General features: G+C 40.9%; 2 protein-coding genes across 2 annotated transcripts; one reads left to right on the forward strand and one right to left on the reverse strand.

The window, feature by feature from the left end:
* The first annotated feature begins 1,273 nt into the window (after positions 1–1,273).
* Positions 1,274–6,260, forward strand: LOC120046411 (heme-binding protein 1-like). Its single transcript, XM_038991622.1, has 4 exons — positions 1,274–1,594; positions 4,847–4,985; positions 5,538–5,718; positions 5,850–6,260. The coding sequence occupies exons 1-4, from the start codon at positions 1,517–1,519 to the stop codon at positions 6,025–6,027; spliced, it is 576 nt and encodes a 191-aa protein (XP_038847550.1). The 5' UTR covers positions 1,274–1,516; the 3' UTR covers positions 6,028–6,260.
* A 799-nt stretch (positions 6,261–7,059) lies between these two features.
* Positions 7,060–12,966, reverse strand: LOC120046410 (WW domain-binding protein 2-like). Its single transcript, XM_038991620.1, has 8 exons — positions 12,813–12,966; positions 11,915–12,023; positions 10,326–10,464; positions 9,821–9,913; positions 9,394–9,579; positions 9,037–9,120; positions 8,502–8,578; positions 7,060–8,403 (listed from the first exon to the last, which is right to left on the reverse strand). Exons 1-8 carry the CDS (start codon positions 12,869–12,871, stop codon positions 8,329–8,331), a joined length of 822 nt encoding a protein of 273 aa, XP_038847548.1. The 5' UTR covers positions 12,872–12,966; the 3' UTR covers positions 7,060–8,328.
* Positions 12,967–13,566: the final 600 nt, after the last annotated feature.

Below are 13,566 nucleotides of genomic sequence, written 5' to 3' on the forward strand. Positions count from 1 at the left end.
TATGATAAATCAGATGGATGGATCATTGCGTGGCCTTTGATATTTTACATGTTTTGTTCTTCACTACCCTTTGGCCAGTGGTTTAAACAGTGTGAAGACCAGCCAACAGTGAAATAAAGGAAAGGTCTTAGATAATGCTAGGGCATGCAACATGCATAAGAGAAGTATAACTATATGCATTTTGTCTCGTGGGCGTTTTATAAGAAGAGTATTACCAGCACAATGGAAAACAGCAGATAGGAGTTGTATTGCTTTGTACTGGCAGATTAATTTGTTTCATTGTGTCCATGGCAACTGGCATTTCTACCAACTCCACTACATTTTTCTCTGCAGTCTTTTGCCATTTTTTTTTTATACGAGAAACATGTATTACCTTCTGGGAACTGTTTTTTCGTTCTTTGACCTTTGCTGCTATGTTTTCATCCTGGATTATCGTTCAAAAAGAAAGCCTCGTCGTTAACTGTGACCCTATTGGACTATTCATTCTCTTCTATTCCTCCATCCCCTTTTCATAGTTAAATCTATGTAGCTGCGTAACTCTCCCCATTCCATTTGTTACACGGTGACTAAGATTGTCTTCTGTGTGGGTTTAAATAGATTGACCCTAGAGCTACGCAGCACTGTGACACATAGGGACAAGAAATATGCTTGCACATGCGCGGCAGCACCCAGCGTCCACATGCATGTTGTGGGAATGTAATGCATAGTGGCACACCAACAGATAGCGTCAAATTATATTGTTATAAAGTCGCAAAATAACACGCGTCTCTACATCCCACTACTCCATTCATACCAAGACATAGAATTACTTTGACACACAGCTGGCGAGAGAGAACATAATGTTGCACAAGCGTGTCACTGCTATGTGTATGTTTTGAGGTGGTATGTGAAAAGCGAATGACAGGTTCTCATTTCAATCACGATTCTGTATTACTAAATATAGTAGGCTACACCTCTGCATTAAGTATTCAGTGTATGAATGTTTAATGCGAGTATAATCTTACGCAGTGGAGATCTAAATACAAATGAAATAAACTAGATCATGTTACCGCCTGCAATAATGTGCATGATAATCGGTGGGAATCATTCATGTTAAGTGAATGAAAAGTAGGCTAGATATTAAGTGGAAATGGTTAATAAATAAAAAAGGAGTGGAGGCGTGGAAGGGAGGGCGGAGACAGTTGTTTATATTCATGGCTGTAATTCGTCAACTCGTCTAGTGAGCTGGAAGCTAGATTCACTATTTCAACCTAGTTGCACTACTAGGTAACAATATTATATAAATACGTGAATAGATATAGGTTCTGATTTGACTTATCCAATAAGGCCGAGGATCAAGTAAAGGAGTGTACAAAAGTGAATCTCCTTATGTGATTTTAAAAGTTGGACAAAAATAAGAAGGTAGGCTAGATTATGAAATAAGAACAAGTTGTTTCACAAAGGAAACACAGGCGGCAACATAACATTGTATAAAGGGACAACGCGCGCAGCAGAGTGGTGACCTGGCCAGAGCGCGATGTTTGGAATGATAAAGAATTCAATTTTCGGGAACACCGAAGAAACGGACTACAAATTGCTCAGCAGCGAGACCAAGGTAGGATACACCTTGACCTGTCAGTTTCAACTTTAGAGTGTGTGTGTGTGTGTCTGTCAGTCAAGCATTGCATCACTTGATCGCGCGCGCCACTATACACCTCCGTCTTGTTTGGTGCATAAAACAACTGTCTGGTCATTACAGACAGATCTCTTCAGTATATTCAAATCTTTTTTTATTCTAAGACATTTTTAGTTTGTTACTCACTTTGGTTGCAGTGAAACTAGCCTATTGGCCCCAGCCTACCATGATTCTGAAGAAAAATCTATTTTGATTATCAGTAGGCCTGTGTATTATGGATTTTAAGGGTTATGTAATGCCAATACCTTTAAAGTGTTTAACCTTTTGAAACCAACCATTATTAATTACACCTTACCTCCTGGCACCTGTGAGCTCGCAGTAGAGGGTGGGGGCAGATCTCTGTGTGTTCCCTATGACCTCAGTAGTGGCACCACTGTGTATACTGCTACACTGACCATACAGCTGACAGACACATCTACAGACATTGGCCTGACAAAAAGACTGATCATGAATCTGGAACTACTTCAATCTATAACATGCAACCAGACGACCAAAAAGACTGTATGAGGAATAGGAAAAAGACACTGTATCAATAGGCACATGTGGCCATTAAATAGGCGATAGACAGGCTATTAGCAGTTTTGAAGTCAGTCAGTGCTAAATCTGTTAACTTCACTCGAGACTAAATGATCACACTGAAATCTCACACAGACACACGCTCATAGGAAATCTGAGAGGAGTCTGACATCATTCACTCTTAATTAAAACTGAATACAGATGAACTGTCTGCACATGCTCAGACACACACACACACACACACACACACACACACACACACACACACACACACACACACACACACACACACACACACACACACACACACACACACACACACACACAGAGCTTGGTGTGCCCTCATATTACAAATGGCTTAGAAATGGAAGGAGATGGCTTTAAAGCTAGAATCCTTAGTAGTTACATCCATTTTTGGACTTATAAATTAATGATATGTACACACTGATTCTTGAAGAATATAAAATAAATGTCTCATGAGCTTGGTTCAACTGTCATATCCTCAACTGTCATATCCTCAACTGTCGTACCCCATCAACCCAATGTTTGTAAACAACGTAAATGTAAACAAACACTGTATAGCCTCAAAACATGGTTAAAACTATAATTTTGGTATCATGGATGGTCAGTCCTTGTGTCCTTTCTCTGTCTGTGCATTTGAGAGCGGTTACATTTATCATTTACGCAATGTTTTAATTCCTCTGAAATGATCTTACTTGGCACCATGCATTGTTTAGTAATGACAAGACATTTGATTAGATGGACAAGTTGACAGCACAATATGCTTATTATATAATGACAGCACATTGTCTATTTCTTGATACACAAGACAGGCTCATACTCCAAGCCAACTGAATGGTTATAGAGGCCATAGTTGTCATGTAAGATTGAAATGTCAACTTCTCTGTGTGAGAGGTTTACAAACTTCACATGACATTCAAACCAATTAAAACCATTTGTTTAAAAGTTAGAAAAAGAAAGAGAGCGGGTTGAATATGAAATGAATTGCTAATATTAGCACATCCACAATAATTATGGCCCATGTCTACCCAGCTGAGACACAGATTAATTATATACGAAGGTTGCAGGATTCCAGCTAAGCACACACGCTAATTGCACCTTTAGACTGAACTCAGGAACAAAGCTTCAATTATTGCTGTTGGAACATGTCACCTACATGTCTTGTTAATGTTGGTCACAGTGACATATACCGTGGGCTCCAAACTATTGGGACAGTGAATTTTGTTGTTGTTTTGGCTCTGTACTCCAGCACTTTTGGATAATTTTATTGTAAATAAGAATAGAATGTTTCCAAATACTTAACTTTTTAATACTTTAATACACATATCAGTGAATTTGTCCCAATTCTTTTGGTCCCCTAAAATTTGTGGACTATGTACAAAAAGTGCTGTATCTAAATGGTTCAACCAACATGGATGAAAATACCCTCAAGCGGACTATCTGCACTTTAACCTCATAGTCAGTGTATCATTTCAAATCCAAAGTGCTGGAGTACAGAGCCAAAATAACAAAAATTGTGGAACAACACAATGGGAATGACTATGCAGTGGGCCAGTTGACACCAGTGACACATCATAGCATAATTGCAGTGAAGTAAGAAAACGTGTTAAAGATATGGCATTACTGTCATCCCATCTTGACTGTAGTTATTTCTTATGAGCTTTACATTTACATTTACTCCACAGTCTCAAGGATGGGTTGCAGCCACAACGCCTTCATCAATATGAACACCAAACACTAGTCAGAAGCACTATGAACGAGTTCTTGACATCCCAATTAGACCAGCTGTAGTGTCGTGGCAAGGAAACAAAACACGAAGCAGATTTAACTTCTTTAGGAAAACAACCCTAATATTGGAAACAAACATCATTATGTTGTCATCCAGTCCTACTTTTAAATAGTGTTTTCAGTGCATAATGTAGTATTTACATTGCATTATATGTCTAGTCATGTAGCAGGCATTCGTATTCAGCGTGAGTGATTTAAAACAAGGGATAACTTAGTGGAATGGATCTGAACAAAAAAATTGGTGCTTTCAAAAATGTGGCCTTCATTCAGGTCCCTTTCAGTGGAACAGATTTACTCAAGACTGGTTATGGAATGAGTGATTATTGTGAAACGTAACGTTCCTCTGTTATTTAATGGTTGATATTTCTCAGCATAAGCCTTCCTCTTAGGACAAGTACATCATAACATGTATAAGAACAGGCAGCAAGTCAGTGAGTGTGTGTACACACCGCATTAACCCCACTCTGCCGTGTGTGTGTGTGTGCGGCGCCTATGGTTTGGTCTTATGTAAGAACAGGCATCTCTGTCCCATTATTCTCTTTAGGCTTCATTAAACACTGCGGGGCCCTGAGAGCAGAGCCGGAATGGACTGGAATCAAATCAGCGTAATATTTTTGATCTCGATCCTTTTCTGGGGGTATTTGGCTGTCCTCTGTTAGTTTCCACTCCAAGTGTTTCACCGGAATCAGTGAGCACAGATTCTGCCCATTGCATATCGCCAATCACAGCACCCCCAGCCCCACCCCCCTCTAACCCCCAAGTAGTGTGTGGCGTCCTTCCCTCTGAACAGTTTGTCAACATGTGTGTCATTGGTGAATCACGTTTTGCCTCCCGCTCTCTTCCCAGGAGGGGGTCAGCTACGAGGTGCGGAGGTACGATGGTGCAAAGTATGCCTCAGTGAGCTCAGAGGGGCGGACGTTTGACCAGGTGACAGGGGAGCTAGTGAGGAAGCTTCTCGTGTACAATGGGGGAAGCAACGACCAAGGTGAGCCAATCAGAGAGCAGGGCCTGTCAGTCAGTGGACTTCACATGTGGACACATCTTTAATGAGCCCTAAGCTCATAAAGATCTAGGGGCTCGACTCAATCCATATCGCTGAAGTTCAGCGCTATAGCGCGATTGACATTTGAAGGAAATTTCCTGATTGAGCTGACATATGCAGCGCTTACCGTGAATGCGGAAACATTGCCTCTAACTAACCGCTGTAGCGCAGGTCTTAAGCGCTACGGATTGAATTGAGCCACCGATGTAATGTGCATATCTGAAAGTATTGCATTGATGTAAGCAAGTAATATGGTGAAAACTCTTCCTAGTCTACCAGAGGATTTGATAGTGTTATTACCATGTTACTGGCACCTATTCAGTACTTTCAGATCTTCAAGGGTGACTGAAGAAGTGTCTACTCTGTTTGATGCTAGAGGTCAGTTTGAAACTGGGCCTATGAGGATGCAATGAACTCGATGCACACATAATAAGACTGTTGCAATAAGTTGTCTGCTATCCCCTCTATCTGTCCTCTGTATCTTTGTTTTCCAAGGGGAGGCAATGGGGACGACAGCACCGGTTATCATCACAGTATATCCCAGGGACGATGGTGTGATGTCACGCCGTTTGGTGGTTAGCCTCAGGATTCCCACAAACTACCAAGTCAGTCCCCCTGTGCCCATCGACAGTGCCATCAGAATCGAGGATCGACCCGGCATGACTGTCTACTCACTGTGGGTGTCTCCATGCAGTCTTCACCTCACTTTGTTCTTTAATTCTTTACAATAATTTTTTATTTAATATTCAAAAATTTGATCACATATCCTCTTTATCTTTCCTTTCCACCTACTCTTTCTTTTCACAGGCAGTTTGGAGGCTTCGCAGGGGAGACTGAGTACCGAGCAGAGGCCTCTCGCCTAACCAAAACTCTTGGTGAGACTGCCCCCTTTCAGCGGAAACAGTACTTCTGCTGCACCTACGACCCGCCAATGAAACCCTACGGCCGACGCAACGAGGTGTGGTTCCTACAGGAGGAGCCATAAGGGAAGCATTAAGACCGACTCTTAATAATAAACTATAGTCACTTCCTCTCCTTCGTCTTCACTGATCACTCCACATCTTTATCCCCCCAAAAATAGGATATGTGAAAATAATATGGCAACTCAACAGGGGATTTGTTTTCAAATCAGTGCAAATGAAGGAGAGGTGATGCAAAGAAGAGTATTAGACTATTGAAAGGTCATAAAGGGGAGGGATGGGCAGCGGGCTACATAGTTACTGGTCCAAAGTAGTGCAATAGTACAGAACCATTATCAGTAACTGGATATTAAGTGGCCTAGGGGTAGGAGAAGATAACCACAAAGTACCGCTGTGTGTTATAGGTGGTACATCATTAACTCAAGTTCTTATTTTGTACACCCAGGGGTTGACACTCCCCTTAAAACAGGCTTCATAGTGCTTTGAAGAAAAGCACATTAAATCAGGCTGTACACATCACTATTCAGCAGTCTAATTAAATGATGCTTCACTTCATACACCATAAAAACAAAATGACAGTTAAGTATTCAATAAGTAAATTAAGTTTTAAAAAGCACAATTCCTTTTCCCAAGGGAGGGAATTTGAAATAAACTAGGAATTGAGACATAAAGTAGTGATAGTCAAATGTTTTCCTTAGTATGAATTAGTTGGTGGGGAGGGTATGAAGGAGAAATGTATTAGTCATTCCTTAAGTGTTATCATTTGAGATGTCTAATCCTTCTGTGATGATGACATGAAAACCTTTCAAGACAGCAGTTGTGTGTAATGAATGTTTTGGTGTGCTTGTATTTGGAGTCTTTGAATTGTAATGTTACTTATGATTCTTGAAACTGTATTTTGAAATACCTCTGTATAGTGTGTGATTTTCTGTGAAAATATGGAGTGACGATATCGTCAGGATTTGATAGCGTTTCGTATCATAATATGTTATTCAAGATATTACTAATACGATTTTTTGTGCAATACTGACATTTCCTTTTTTTAGTTCTATACAAACAAAAGAATGCTTAAAATACTGGTACACCACTGTTTTGGATAAGTTTTACATAAACATTTATTTATTATTAGATTTTGAATCAATATGAAGAACTCAAAATAAGGAATATGGTTTACAAACAAGATATTTCAGACATTTGATTAATTTAAGCAGATAATTAAAACCAACCAAACCTCTAACCTAAAACTAGTACAAAATGTCCTCTCTATGCACTCTGAGAAAATAGCAATTATATGGTCAATATATTAGTCACTACAACTCAGTTTAATCAGGAATAAATTAGTGGTTTTCACAGGTTAATTCGTCACAACTGCAAGAAAGCACTGTGTAGTGGGCTAGCGGCTAAATAAATACATGGCCTAGTAACCCCACACTTGTGTAATTGCACAGAGTAGGGTTTTGGTTTCAGCCGGGCTTTGCATTCATCAATACAATATACAGGGTTCGACTAGGACATGGGTTATTCATGTGACCAGTTATCATCTCTAGGCTCAACACAAGTTATTTGTGAGATCTAGGAACATTGCACATTACCAATAATCTCACATATGTAGTGGTACATGTCAGTACTCCATCCAATTGCCATATTCAAACAACATGCACCTCCTTCCTTCAATAACAAGCCAGAAATAATCTAGAAAGTTATGGTGTACATTGAGAGCACTGGGAACTTCATCTTTCATTCAAGGCTCTCTGGAACAAACTTAAACCACGCACCAACACAATGGAAACACTTACTGTGAACGTGAATGTAAAAATACTTTACAACACTAGTAGGAATAGAAATTATCGTTTTGTTAATAAGCATCATCATTTTAATCGAAAATTGTTATAAAATGTATTTTGGTAATAAACCTCTGGATTTAAAAAATGCTGTAAATATTTAATGCCTATACATTCCCCATACTGCCCATCACATGTAATTCAACTCAACAGGGCAGTTAGATACCCTAAGTACAGGACAGTTCCACATTCTAACAGACTGAAGGAGAGAGAGCCGACCATGATAACTGAAAAGATTGAATAATTATCTGTTAAGTGAATAACCATTTACTTGGCAATTGACAAAATAAAATAAACTGAGTGGGAGGGGGTGAAATAAAGCTTTACTCATGATTAAAAGGAAACATTCATCATTTGAAAATGTCCCAACATTGTTGTGCCTCAAAATTACTTGTGTGAATTGCCAGAAAAATAATCTTGCCTTTTTGTCAATGTAGTACTTTATACTTTCCTTTCCAGTCTAATAATTATCATCCCCTTAATAATTTGCTGTTGCATTTATTAGGGGATGATGGTTATTGAGCTTTAGTTGTTCTTCTTCTCTGGATAGCCTGGGTAAGGAGCAGGAGGGGCAGAAGGTGCATAGGGAGGAGGCTGTTCCTATGTGGGAATAAACAGCGATAGAATATCTTAAAAACATCAACACAGCATAAAGTGCATGCACTGAATGGACATGGAGAGAATAACAGGTCCCTTACCATGGGCATGTAGACATTGTGGGGGTTGTTGGGGTTGAAATAGGCGCTGCCTGCTGCCTCTGCTGCCTTGGCATTACCTGAGGATCAGGGAGCGACAGAGAAATGAGGGGAGAATAATGCACATGTACAGTAACTGATACAGAAGCACATGCTACTGTAACTGTAGAGTAGGAGAGACAATGGAGCACACTTAACACAGTATATTGCAGCAGGATACTCGTGACAAGACATCTTCCGGACAGAATGATGCACACTTCCAACTCTATTTAAATTCTCCAAAACCCACAAATAGACACACAACTGACATGTAAATGAGGCGTACTGAGTTTAGGCCAACTGGGTTGTTTCATGGGGTAAGGGAGACTAGGGGTGAGAGGTATTTTGTTTGTTTCTCCTTTTTAATATGATGTGTACCGTTTACGACATCAGCACTCCTTTCTCAGTGCCATGCGTCATGTGCTTCATATTGAGGCAGACTGATGGGATCAGACAGATGCAGCGATGCAGACATACAGAGAGAGACAGGGAGACAAACCTGCAGGGGGAGCAGCCCAGTTTTGGGGGGGCCCAGGATAGGGGGGAGGTGGGGCCATGTAGGCAGGGGCAGATGGGTACATTCCTGCAACACAAGAGAGAATACCCAAAATACTCATAACAGCCTTGGGGACACATCTTTACTTGAAGTAGTTATAAATATTGACACCAATCAATAAAATTCATACACTCATAACAATCGAGGCATTATCCAAAATTATTCCGTATTTAAGTGCTAGGCAATCTCTAATGTAAACTTAAATCTCCTAGCATCACAGCATTTGATTCTCAATTATTATACTGTTTGCATAACATACAAACAGTTTTATAGTGATGATAAAGTTCTTTAATAACACACCTGCGGCTGCCATAGGGTAGGGATAGCCCATGTTGCCTGGGGGAGCCTGGTAGAAACCATTCTGCTGGGGTGGGGGTTCATACGGGTAGTTCTGAGGAACAGGTGGTGGGCCGTAGCCATTCATCACTCCAGGAGAGGGATAGCCAAAGGAGGCACCTCCGTTTTGAGCAGGAGGGGCACGAGGTGCTAAAACAAAGTTGAGGGTTAATCCTAAAATACAGACTGGACTAAAAGAGTAACATGTATAACAAATATGTAGCCTAACAAATATAACAAACTTTGACAGCATTACTAGGAAATGCTTTAGTGATGTACATGTTTAATGAATTATTTAATTGTACGATATAAACTGAGTAAAGCAGATACTGTATGTTGAATGACAAATAGGCTCTGTACTGACAAACATGGCAGTCATGAAATTACTTACCATTTGTTGCCAGTTTGAAGAGGTGCTGACCTAACTCGATGGCTCCCCCACTGGAAAAAGACATCTTGAAGCTAGCCTGGCCTTCCCAGCCTCCTGAATCCAAAGAAAGTAGTGTCAAAACATTGATGTGTACTTGTCTTTGCATTAAATTACACGTCTGATATTGAATTATAATCAGTGCTTTGGAGGAGATGTCACACTTCAATTTCTACGACTGCTGCTAAAAATTACTACTGCTGCTAAAAACTACTACTGCTGCTGGTAAAAACTTTGACACATAGACATTGTAAAGTAAAATGAGATTGTGGTTTACAGACTGATGTCAGCCTCAGAAAATCTCTGGCCTTGGCAAATCACCCTTGCGTAATTGATCCACTTCTGCATGTATTCCTAGGACACATCAGGCCATACCTGGGACTGGAGGCCATAAACACTTTGCCTGCTCTACAGTTATTTCCTCATGATGGTGTTGAATGCTATGGGAGGACAACAAACTGCTGCCTACCCCCAGCCTCAGCAGACACTGTGCCCCTGATGTAATTGGCAGCGAAGACTGGCTGCTCGATGCTGCAGCCCTTCATCAGGTAGTACGGGAACATCACAGACCCCAGGCTGTCCTTGACATTACTGGACACAAACACCAACTGAAACGAGGACAAACAGAGAGAAAGAGGGCAATGAGATGGGATGCAGAGCAATGGTAGTCTTCCAGTTTGTGATACTCGTCGTTTGATGCGACGCAGACAGGATGGCGTGAGTGGTGAAACAGAAGAGTCATATGTCCTTGTGAGTTTTTATTTGTATTTTTAAAAAACTTTTTACCCCTCTTTCTCAATATCCACTTGGTGGTTAAAGTCTTGTCCCATCGCTGCAACTACCCTAAGGACTCAGGAGAGGCGAAGTTCGAGAGCCATGCGTTCTCTGAAACACGACCCTGCCAAGCCACACTACTTCTTGACACACTGCTCACTTAACCCGGAAGCCAGCCGAACCAATGTGTCGGAGGAAACACCATCCAGCAGGCGACCGGCCCGCCACAAGGAGTCACTGAAGCGCGATGGGACAAGGGCATTCCGGCCGGCCAAACCCTCCCTAACTGACGCTAGGCCAATTGTGCGCCGCCTCATGGGTCACCGGGTCGCGACCAGCTGCGTCACAGCCTGGGATTGAACCCAGGGTCTGTAGTGACGCCTCTAGCACTGCGATGCAGTGCCTTAGACCGCCGCGCCACTCGGGAGGCCCCATTTTGAGTTTTGATGTAGAGTCTTTTCCCAACAAAGTGATGTTAGGATATATAAGTTAGCCCATAAAAGCTTTTGTGCCGAATACATTACGTTGTTACAGGTGTCAAGCTTATGGGCATGTGGCAGCAGTGTGTAGGAGGGAGGTTCCTAGGTGTGAGAAGTGTGCAGAAGGGCATGAGACAAAGGAATGTGTAGCATTGGGGAAAGTAGTGGTATGTGTTAATTGTAGGGGGGCTGGAGATCAGAAATGTTCGGTGCGAGAGGCAGGTTGAGGTTTCCAGGGTTAGAGTAGTGCAGAAGTTGTCGTATGCTAAGGCACTGAAGAAAGTAGAGGAAGATGGGTCAAGGGGGAGGGATCCTGAGAGGAGTGGTGTGAGTAGTAGAACTGTACCAGTACAGAGGGATAGGCTAAAAAGTGATATGTTTCAGTAAGATTGGATTTTTAGCATTTATAGCAATGGTTACCAACTGTACTGCAGGGATGGAACGTAAGTCACATAAAATTGAGATTGTGGTGGTAGCTGCAGAGATGTATTTGGGTGTGTGAGACTTGACGTCAGAAGAGTTACAGGGTGTGTTAAGTGGTGGTTTCCCATCTTTTCAGGCTGTTGACCTGAGGTAGGACTAAATAGATTTAAATAGTGGAGCAGGGTGGTGGGTTTTTAGTGAGTGCAGGGTTAGATGGTAGGGTATTTGTAGATTTGTTTGTATATATTTTTTTAAGCAAAGGGAGTTATACTCCAGTCTAGTAGGTGACGGTAATGCAACATTTATTGGATGCCAACCGCTATTAAACCTCATAGAAGAAAAAGGATTACCGTGGACCAGCATGGTCAGATAATAAACATACCCTGTATGAAGTGAGGTAAACAGTCCCTTTCTTGGTCCCCCTCAGCAGGTCTGTCTTGCTGGTGACATCACTGAAGGACAGCTCCACATTCTTGCATTCCCTCAACACACTAGTGGAGGATACATGTTCCGTTTAGGCATGTGTAGTGAATTTACAGACAATGTATGTATGATAGGTCCTCCATAGGTCAAATACTGTCGTAGAATCCTAGCAGAATCGAGCGTCAAGGGACATAGTGGGATTCTGTATGGTCTACATCATTTCACATAGGCCTACTATTGGCATTTCACATACTGGTTGGTTGGTTAAATCTAATACTTCCAGAATGTGTCAAATCGAACTAGTATGAAAAGTTCTTTATTCGTATATTTTCTAATTTCCTGTTACTTTATCAACTTCCAAAAAACTGTCACACCGTTTACTTTAGACTCAGGTGGTAGTAGAGGCGGGCGGGCTCACTCTCTTGGTTGACTTTGCTGTGTCTACCTCCCTGGAAAACAAACTTATTTAGCTAGCTTACACTTACACCTAGTTTTACTAAAGTAAGAAAATATATCTAGCTAACGTTAGCTTTAATACGTGTCTAAGGCGTAATGATGACTGACTGACTTGGTACTTAGGTAGCTTTTCCTGCCAGCAAGGCCAACAACAACGACGTTGCTGACTGATAGATAGCTAACAGTTAGCTAAAAATAATTAAACTAGCTAGCTAACGACGTTAGCACTACAAAATTGCTCTTGCTGAATGAAAAAAGCAACCCAAGAAGCTAACTGACATTGGCTAGATTTAATTAACACTATGTACGGGAGCTATCTTGCTAGCTAGCTAACATTACCATAACAGCTAACTAAGCTACCTTTAGAAAGTGAGTTTCGTGGCGATTAATGATTCACTAACCTCTCGTCGTTGTTTATCAAAACTCCTCCGTTTTGAGAATGATTTCGATTCAAAGCCATGTTCAGATAGTCTAATGTACTCTTCGTCAGGTACAGCTACACACTTGAAATTAGAGGAATGCCCCAAAAACTTCAGTGTTACGTCACAGGATCAGCTGTTTCATGTGCTGTGACTGCAATGTTTGTTTGCCAACATTGTTTCCCATATTGTCAACAAGCCTTTAAATTGAGATTGTCATATAATTCTGGTGTGTTGAGGTTAGGTGGGATATTTGAGATTGGTTTGGATGAAATAATACAGAATTGTGGTTGTGAAGAGAGCTGAGTAGGCCTAAGGAGTGTAAATGCTTTTCATATATGCTTAATTATTGCTTAAATATCATCCGTTATTTTATGTTTTTATAGAATGTGCTTCAAGTTTGCCTCTCAGTCATAGTCCAATACTAGAACATCTAATGGGTGGCTATATATTCCAAATTGGGTTATATAATTCTGCTTGTATAACCAACACATGTAATGGAAAAGCTAGTAGGCCAATTGTGTAATCAGTTTATGAGTCATGACTTATGTATGGTCCAAAAAAAAGGATGGAATACAGGAAAAAAAACTAAATGTGAATACATTTTCTCATCACTTAGTTTAACTATGTGTATATCATGTCCATTCCACTTTTAACTGACATGAGGCATGTCTCGTCTCAGTGGGACAACTTTTAATTTAGCTGCAATTATGTGGACCACATGAATTTACAAGTA

This window comes from Salvelinus namaycush, chromosome 4, assembly GCF_016432855.1.
Source record: "Salvelinus namaycush isolate Seneca chromosome 4, SaNama_1.0, whole genome shotgun sequence".
NCBI lineage: Eukaryota > Metazoa > Chordata > Actinopteri > Salmoniformes > Salmonidae > Salvelinus > Salvelinus namaycush.

Excerpts from the sequence above, each read along its gene's own strand:
- LOC120046411 (XM_038991622.1), top strand. The coding sequence starts at position 1,517 with ATGTTTGGAATGATAAAGAATTCAATTTTCGGGAACACCGAAGAAACG. Across the intron at positions 1,595-4,846 it reads TGCTCAGCAGCGAGACCAAG|GAGGGGGTCAGCTACGAGGT; the intron begins GTAGGATACACC and ends CTCTCTTCCCAG. Across the intron at positions 4,986-5,537 it reads TGGGGGAAGCAACGACCAAG|GGGAGGCAATGGGGACGACA; the intron begins GTGAGCCAATCA and ends TTGTTTTCCAAG.
- LOC120046410 (XM_038991620.1), bottom strand. The coding sequence starts at position 12,871 with ATGGCTTTGAATCGAAATCATTCTCAAAACGGAGGAGTTTTGATAAAC. Across the intron at positions 10,465-11,914 it reads TTTACCTCACTTCATACAGG|TTGGTGTTTGTGTCCAGTAA; the intron begins GTATGTTTATTA and ends TCCTCGTTTCAG. Across the intron at positions 9,580-9,820 it reads CTTCAAACTGGCAACAAATG|CACCTCGTGCCCCTCCTGCT; the intron begins GTAAGTAATTTC and ends ACTTTGTTTTAG.